This window comes from Lissotriton vulgaris, chromosome 7 (genome assembly GCF_964263255.1).
Source record: "Lissotriton vulgaris chromosome 7, aLisVul1.2, whole genome shotgun sequence".
In the NCBI taxonomy this organism is placed as follows: Eukaryota; Metazoa; Chordata; class Amphibia; order Caudata; family Salamandridae; genus Lissotriton; species Lissotriton vulgaris.
In genome coordinates, this window is record NC_141695.1 from 1,689,395,271 (window position 1) to 1,689,403,456 (window position 8,186).

General features: G+C 43.7%; 1 protein-coding gene across 1 annotated transcript in view; it reads left to right on the top strand.

Moving 5' to 3' along the window:
• LOC147706323 (peroxidasin homolog) overlaps positions 1 to 8,186 on the top strand; it is a 191,176-nt gene that overhangs the window by 114,248 nt on the left and 68,742 nt on the right. Inside the window, exon 12 of the mRNA XM_086932802.1 lies at positions 7,768 to 7,926. Coding sequence (XP_086788928.1) covers positions 7,768 to 7,926 — 159 coding nt within the window. The remainder of the gene's footprint in view (positions 1 to 7,767; positions 7,927 to 8,186) is intronic.

Sequence of the window (8,186 nt, forward strand, 5' to 3'; positions counted from 1 at the left end):
GATTCCAAATCTTAAGTTGCAATTGATGGGCTTTAAAAACCTAGGAATTTATGTCACAAATTCCCAGACGTTATTTTGGTTCAATAATATCTCACCTTTTATATTCCCAATCTCTGTCTGCTATGAAAGGCATGTTGAAGACAGGGAGTGAAAAGGTTAAATAGCTCCCACATGCATCTGGATCATTTACCTTTTGTACAGAGTTTGTTTTTACTGAACAAAAAAGTGAACGGGTGTTTTAAACATGGTGCCTACTCAGCAAATTCACTGCTATAAAGGGAACTTTAATAGACCAAAATACTGGTCCACTCGAGGCAAGTGTAAACCTCAACTTCCTTGGTAAATTTAAAAAGCCATCAATTGATTGCTTTTTACATACAAATCTAATCAAATGTATATATTGTAAAAACATCTCAAAACTGTGCAAATACATTGCATCACAGAACATTGCACCAACAAAACGACGCAGTGAAAGTGAATGAGTGAACTTAAGTGCATAAGTGCTATATACAAAGCATATGTACAATGCAAGGGACTGGTCTAAATATAAATTTCCTCAACACAACTCTGAATCAGAGTATGGTGTGTACAACATCATAATTGAAATCTGTCCTTTAGTGTATTCATTGACGTTTCGACCCTAATAAACTTATTTTGAAAGGGTCATCATCAGGACCAAAAAACAAGGTAGCAACCAATGTGAAGCGATAAATCCACTTACCTGTTTTTTTCAAACTCTGGACACTTTCGATTTGATTCAACAAGGAGCAAATCAAAGTATTAACGAAAGCTGTTTTCGAGCACCGTCAAGAGATCAGTAGTAAGTAGCTCACAAAGATCACGCATAATGACTGATGGAGCATTAGACTTATCTGGTTTAAATCCTTTGGCAGTCAGCAGAAAGATATGAAGTCTGTGACAGTCTCAGTGTAAACACAACTGAGAAGGAGGTTTAATACATAAAGTGTCCACCTTCCGCTACTTGAGCAGACCATCCGCAAAGTCTGTCCAGAAGGGAACTTTGAAAGTGCCTACCTTCACAGCAGGGAGATGCTGCCAGGAAGGTAGGGGGTCTCTAAATGTGACAGATGGTCCTCTCCAGAGTGGCGGATGTCATGGCCTCTTCCCTGTTGAGACTGCAGAACACTCTACAAGGGCTGAAGGAGGCCAGTACTCTTTGAATCCAAGCTCCATGCCTTTGCAGATTTTCAGCAAGAATGTAACCTTCAAAGAACACAATTCCTTCAAAATTTACAAGAGTGGCATGCATTATATCCATACATAAGAGGTTCGGATGAACTCCCAGGCTTCAGTCCCCCCCGCAGTGAAACTCACAGTGGGGAAACTACGGGACAAAATTAGTTCTAAAACATAAAATTCTTCAATTATTAATTCTCCTGACACATTTCCCATTCTTTGAGCTTCGTGGGGAGAGGATGTGGGTGAGTTATCCAAGGAAGACCACAGGGACGTCCTCCTAAAAAGCCATTTAATCATTTTACTAGCTAATTCAACTTAAATATTTATGTAGCTACTATTTCAGTTGTGATAGGGTATGGAAAATAGAGAGGTATTCCTCCTATATATGTCTAAAATGTCATTGTGAGATTTGATTTGATGTGGATTTATATAGCGCGAAATTGCTGCCCGGAGGCGTCCAAGCGCTGAGAATACCAGATCCGACAGAGGGGGAAGGCACGGGAGAAGGGTGAGGTTAGACTGAATGGAACAGGAAGGTTTTCAGTTGTTTGCGGAACGTCGTAAGGTTAGAGTTGGATCTTAAATGCGGTGGAAGGGTGTTCCAGGCCCTCGCCGCATTGTAGGAAAATGACCTACCTCCAGCTCTGGATCTCCTTACTCTCGGGGTGACTGCTAGGAAAGACTGATCTGATCTTAGGTTCCTGTTGGGCCTGTAGTGATGGATTAGGTCCTGTGTGATCTTGGGGCCAGAGTTCCAAAAAGACTGGTGGGCTATGCATAAGGCCTTGAACAGCACCCTTTGGCGCACAGGTAGCCAGTGGAGAGAGACCAACCCGGATCTGACTGACTGTCTGCGAGGGATGTCAAGTAGCAGACGTGCAGCACAATTTTGCGCTATCTGCAGCCTCCTCAGAGTGGATTCTGGGGCTCCGAGATAGAGGACGTTATTAAAATCAAGGCGAGATTGAATCAGGCCTTGTATCGCTGCTTGCTTGGCTTCCATAGGAAGAAGGGGGAAAATTTTCTTAAGCATCTTCATGATGCCAAAGCAGGTGGCCGAGAGTTTGGTGGATTGTACATCGAAAGAGAGTGATCTATCCATCCATATTCCCAAACTTTTAATACTGTTTTTGGGGGTAGGTGGAGGGCCCATACTGGGTGGCCAAAGGGTGGTCGGGAGGCTGGAGATCGAGTTGCCGAGGACCATAAGCTCGGTCTTGTCTCCGTTTAGTTTCAAGGATGATAAGGACATCCAGGATTTTACCTCTTCTAGACACTCTCTGAGTCCGCTCTGTGCAGGTAGCTTGGTCTCCTGTGTAAGGGAGACCACTAGCTGCGTGTCGTCAGCGTAGGAAATGATCTTAATCCCGAACGGACGGACGACATCAGCCAGTGGCCTCATGTACAGATTGAAAAGAGCCGGGCTCAGAGAGGATCCCTGGGGGAATGCCACAATTCAGGGGAATGCTGGTGGAAACTGAATCACCCTCAAACACCTGGAAAGATCTATCCTCCAGGAAAGACCGGAACCAAGACCAAGCTCTGCCCCTGATCCCAACCTGGGCCATAGGGTCCAGCAAGGTGACATGGCTGACCGTATCGAAGGCCGCGCTGAGATCAAGGAGGATCACTGCCACTGATCCTCCCTGATCTAGGATTTCCCTTGCCTCCTCAGTGACCATGAGGAGGGCGGTCTTGGTCCCATGTTTGGGTCTAAAGCCGGTTTGGGTGGGGTCCAGAAGAAGGTGTGATTCTAGAAAGTTGGTGAGTTGGAGATTTATGTATTTCTCCAGGACCTTGCTCGCCCAGGGGAGCAGGGATATTGGGCGGTAATTGCTCATATCCGTAGGGTCCAGGCTGGGCTTTTTCAGCAGGGCCTTCACCATGGCCTGCTTCCAGACTGTGGGAACTATGCCCTTAGAGATTGTTACCTTCTTTCATACAAGTTGGGTTTGCCCAGACATACACATATTTTGGATGGGAAGTCTTTGAGTCACTCTCAAAGCTGCAGGTTGGAACCATCACACCAACCCTGAAGTGTGCCTTATCACATATTTCGAAGCATCCGGAGTCAACTCGATACTCAAAGGCACTACCTCACTTCAGCAATGTCCTTGCTGAAAGAGACATAGCACCAAATTGGAGAGCGACTAGCTCTCTACAACTAAGTTTTTGGCGTATAAACAGATGCCTTTTCTTGAACAACCTGATTTATGAGGCCTGAGGTTGCCCCAAGAACTACCTAAAAAACTCCTTTGAATTTGGGAACCCTGTAAGGATTATTCTAATCGGATTATGTTGGTGGGATTGAAGTAGTGGCTAAAGGGATCTTTCTTCGATGTTGTGTGCTGGGGAGTGTCCATCCTCAAGACCAACTCTGTAATCATGTTGTATGTAAGATACCTGCCTGATTCCATTTTGGTCTGTACCTGTACTCTTTTTTTCAAATGTGAATACAATTATTTCCTATTAAAACCAAAGTATGCCAGGGTCAAGGCATCTGTTAAAACAGATATAAAAACACCTGGACTATGTACAGGAGGGAGATAGTGGTGGCATGTGGTAAAGTGATTAAATGCTGAGTGATACTGTGACTTACAGCACCATGGCAGGTCTCACCCTTCGTGTCCACCTTATCTGCTGCTCTTCGTTGGGTTGCCTTGTTGATAGCTTCCATACTGTGATCTAGAGGCTGGCAGTACCTAGACTCATGTACCCCTCATGTGTCCATTTCCTTCTGTACAAATGAATATGATGGTGGTGATGTTCATTCTCCTCTCTGGTTCTTTCCTAATGGCCTCTTTTCATTCTTCCGCCTACCTGTATTTGGGAGTCCTCACTTCTGAAACAGGCGGGGGCATAGCAAGGCTGCCAGGGAACCCTAACATGAGCAATGTAAATGGGCCCATGGGTGGGTTGTAAAGGGCAGCCATGACTGGGGTTCTTCGTCTCCCTTTCAGGCTTGGGTCCTGGTGCCCAGTTGATTTGCACTACTCTGGATGATGGGTGTCATACCTTTTCTTAGCAGATCCTAGCCTTTTTACGTTGCTTGCTCTATGCCAAAGTATCCTTTTAATTCCTGAATCTGGCTTCTACTGCTTGAATCCTTCCCACTCCACAGGTAAACCAATGGCACCCTGGACATGACGCATGATCTCAACAGTACTGACATGTGAAGAGTAAGGGATTAAAATGCCTGATGTGTGATTCTGGTAAAGTCATTGGGACCTTAGGGTAGACCTAATTTGGGTAACCAGCAGCCCCCTCATTTGGGCAAGCCCAGTTTCTCTTTATTTCAGAGCTCCTCTCCCTCCACAAGCAAGTCCACACGTATCACCCACTCATTGCCACAGAGCACAGCAGTTGGGAGATGGCTTGGCCTAAAGAAATCTTCTGTTCTCTCAGGGGCGTTGTGAACCCCCGCTATAGCAGCTTCAACTGGGTTGCGTTTTTTTATGTGCCTCGTTTATCTACAGTTTGGCACATAAAAGCTCATAATTAACACAAGGAGGATGGACTTATAGAAAATGGAAATAAAGATGGACAAGTGGATCCATGAGTGGGTGAAATTATGGGTGGGTGAAAGGATGGGGATGGATGGATGAGTGGGTGAAAGGATGGGTTGGTGAAATGATGAATGAGGGGGTGAAAGGATGGATTGATGGATGAGTGGGTAAAAGGATGCAGGATGAAAGGATGGGTGGGGTGGTGAAAGGATGGGTGGATGGGTTGGTAAAAGGAGGAGTGGATGAAAGTATGGAGAGGAGTGGGTAAAAAGATGGGTGGTTGAGTGGGTGAGAGGATGGGTGGGTGAAAGGATGAGTGGGCGAGACAATGGGTTTACTGGTAGATGAAAGGATAGCAAAGTGAATGGAAATCTGAGAGGATGGATGGGTGTGGGTGAAATGATGGCAGGGTAAATAGAAAATTGAAAGGATGGTTGGGCGGGTGTGAGAAAGGATGATAGAGTGAATGAAAAAGTCAGAGGATGGATGGGTGGCAAAGTAAATGGTACTCTGAGATGGCGGATGGATGGATGGCTAGATGGATATTGGCATGGGTAAAAGAATGGCAGTGTAAATGAACATTTGAGAAGATTGATGGGTGACTGAAAAGATGGCATAGTAAATTGAAATCTAAGAGGATAGAAGATGGATGTGTGAGTGAAAGGATGGAAGACTAAATAGAAAACTCACTCACAGAATGGATGGATAGATGGATGGATGGGTAAGGGTGAAACAATGGAAGAGTAAATGGAAATTTGAAAGGATGGATGGATGGGTCGTTGGATGAAAAGATGGCAGAGTAAATGGAATCTAAGTGGATGGATAGCTGGGTGGGGAAAAAGATTGTAGAGTGAATGGAAAACTCAGAGGATGGATTGATGGATGGAAGTACAGCAGACTAAATAGGTAAATACAATTAATCGATGGGTGTGTAAAAGGATGCCACAGTAAATGGAAATCTGAGGGGAGTAGATGGATGACAAAATAAAAAACTCTGAGAGGATAGATGGATTGATCTGAGGGTGAAAGGATTCCAGAATGATGGATGGATGGTTGGGTGGGTGAGTGGGCAAAAGGATGGCAGAATAAATGGAAATCTGAGAGGATGGAATTATGGATGGATGGCATAGTACATGGAAATGTGAAAGTAGGGATGGATGGCAAAGTAAATTGAAATCTGAGAAGTTGGATGGACAAATGAATGGATGAACAAAAGGATCAATTGACGTATGGCTAAGTCAAATGATGTATGTATGTATGTATGTTTCCATAGATGATGGCTGTGTGAATGAGTGGATGAAATGGCCAATGGGTAGATAGAATTGTGAAAGACTGAATTATGGGTGAAAGAATAAATGGATGACAGAATATAAAGGTGAAATGGTGGATATCAACGGGTAGATGGAAGGGTGAAAAGATTCATGGATAGAGGCTTGGATGGAAGAGAGAAGGGAGCTTTTGTAGAGCGGTTGAAGCTCACTTGCTACACTTGTTTGGTGTCATGGGAAATTTGGTTCCAAGTGGAGGTATTTTAATTTTCTGGCTACTCCCTTGTTCTCGATGCATAGGGGTATATTGTGTATTTTGGTTGGTTTATCACACAAAAGAACCTACCATTAAACATTAACGTCTGCCGCACTGCTGCATTTATAAAGAAGTATAAATTGTCAAAAATTAATTTGAGATCTGGAGCCACCTAAATCTTAGAAGAGTTAGAGAATCTCTCTAGGCTTTTTGTGTTCTGGGTTAGCCAGGTCTAAGTAAGCATGACGTCACCCTTCATTGTGTTTTCCAAGCCTGGAAGAACCACAACTTTCACTTTTTTTTTTTTTGTAATATATTTTTATTGTTTTTCTTGACAGAATATATACATATATGTAACAGTTAGTACATTCCGATAGACTACTGGGAAACACAGATAGTCTCTAAACTCTCAGAACAAGAATTACACAACTTTCACTTTTTAACTCAACATAAAGCCACTTAGTTAAGAGAGTACTAGATTAGCTCTCCAGAATTATGTCGCTCTGCAAAAAAGCCTCCCATTTTGATTATATTAAAAAGTTATCTGCTGAGAATTCTAGATACATTAGGTTGTAAACAGCAGATAATATTCAAGGTAAAAACACACTTTCCCCGTTTATTAACAGGTAAAATTCCTCAAGGCCCAGGTGTTCTTCTGACGAGGAAGTACTATAGCCTTATAGCCCGCCGTGGCGGGCTATACCGGCTATTAAAGGCCCGCTGAATCGTTAAAGGCCGGAGCCGAAGGCGAGGGACTTTAACGAGACAGCGGGACTTTAATTGCCGGTATAGCCCTGCTACGAAGGGCTATAAGGCTATTAGAACATTCTGCCGCTAGAGGGCAGAATGTTCTAACAAATTAAACTAAGGGTTCTCGAAGCTCGAGGGGATATAAATCCCCTCGAGCTTCGAGAAGCCTTTGTAGAACATTGGAATGTTGCTCTGCGGGCCTTTACCGGCCCGTAGAAGCAGGGAGCACTCCATTGTCTGCAATGGAGCTCCCAACATTCCAATGTTCTAATAACTAATCAAGCAATAAAAAACATTCCTTTGAGGTGAGCGTTGGCTGCTGAACTGTGCAGGGCAGTGCAAGAGCAAGCGCTTTGTCAAACAAATGAATAATGTTACTATGGTGATTTATTTGGGGAAATATCTGCTTCTCCGGTACTGCAGTGTGTTTCAAAGAACTTGAATATCAGCAGGGAAGCACTTGCTGCTTACAAGCTATAAATAATGAAAACGTAGCAGGTTATGTTATGTTTTGTTATGTTATTATTATTTATAAAGCGCGACAATTACCCGAAGGTGTCCTGGCGCTAAGCCACTAATTCTCTGAGATTTAGGTTCAGTTATTGCAGCTATTTTGATATGAATCATAGAAAATGTCATCTAATTTCTTGATTTTCTGTTTATTCCCAGAATCATAAAGCCTGTATACAATTTGACAAATGATGTTTAACAAATATGGTACAATGAAAGACACATTTCTTATTTAATGTGTGTAATAATGAAGATGTTCTCTTATCTTCCTCCTTAGGACGCCCGCTGCCCAATGACCATAGGCACATCATCCTGTCCTCGGGCATCCTGAGGGTCTCGTCAGTCGCCCTGCAAGACCAGGGGCAGTATGAGTGCCACGCCATCAGTGCTGTCGGTGTCCGGGTGCACCCTGTCCGTCTGTCTGTCAGACCACAAGGTAGGACGCTGTCAGACACTGAAGAACAAGATAAAGGTACAGCAAATGTTTGATGGTCGAGAAGTTGTCGAACATTCTACCAGACTTTTCTAGTGTTGTCGGTAGAATGTTCTATACCAATGGAGGCATGCAGCTGGTCAGCTTGGGTCTACCGGCAATGCATGTGACGTCTAAAAAAGTTCAGATGATTTTTAGGGTAGCTGCAAAAGTTTGCAGGTCGTTAGTTTATGAAGCAATTTCACAACACAACTTCTGACACT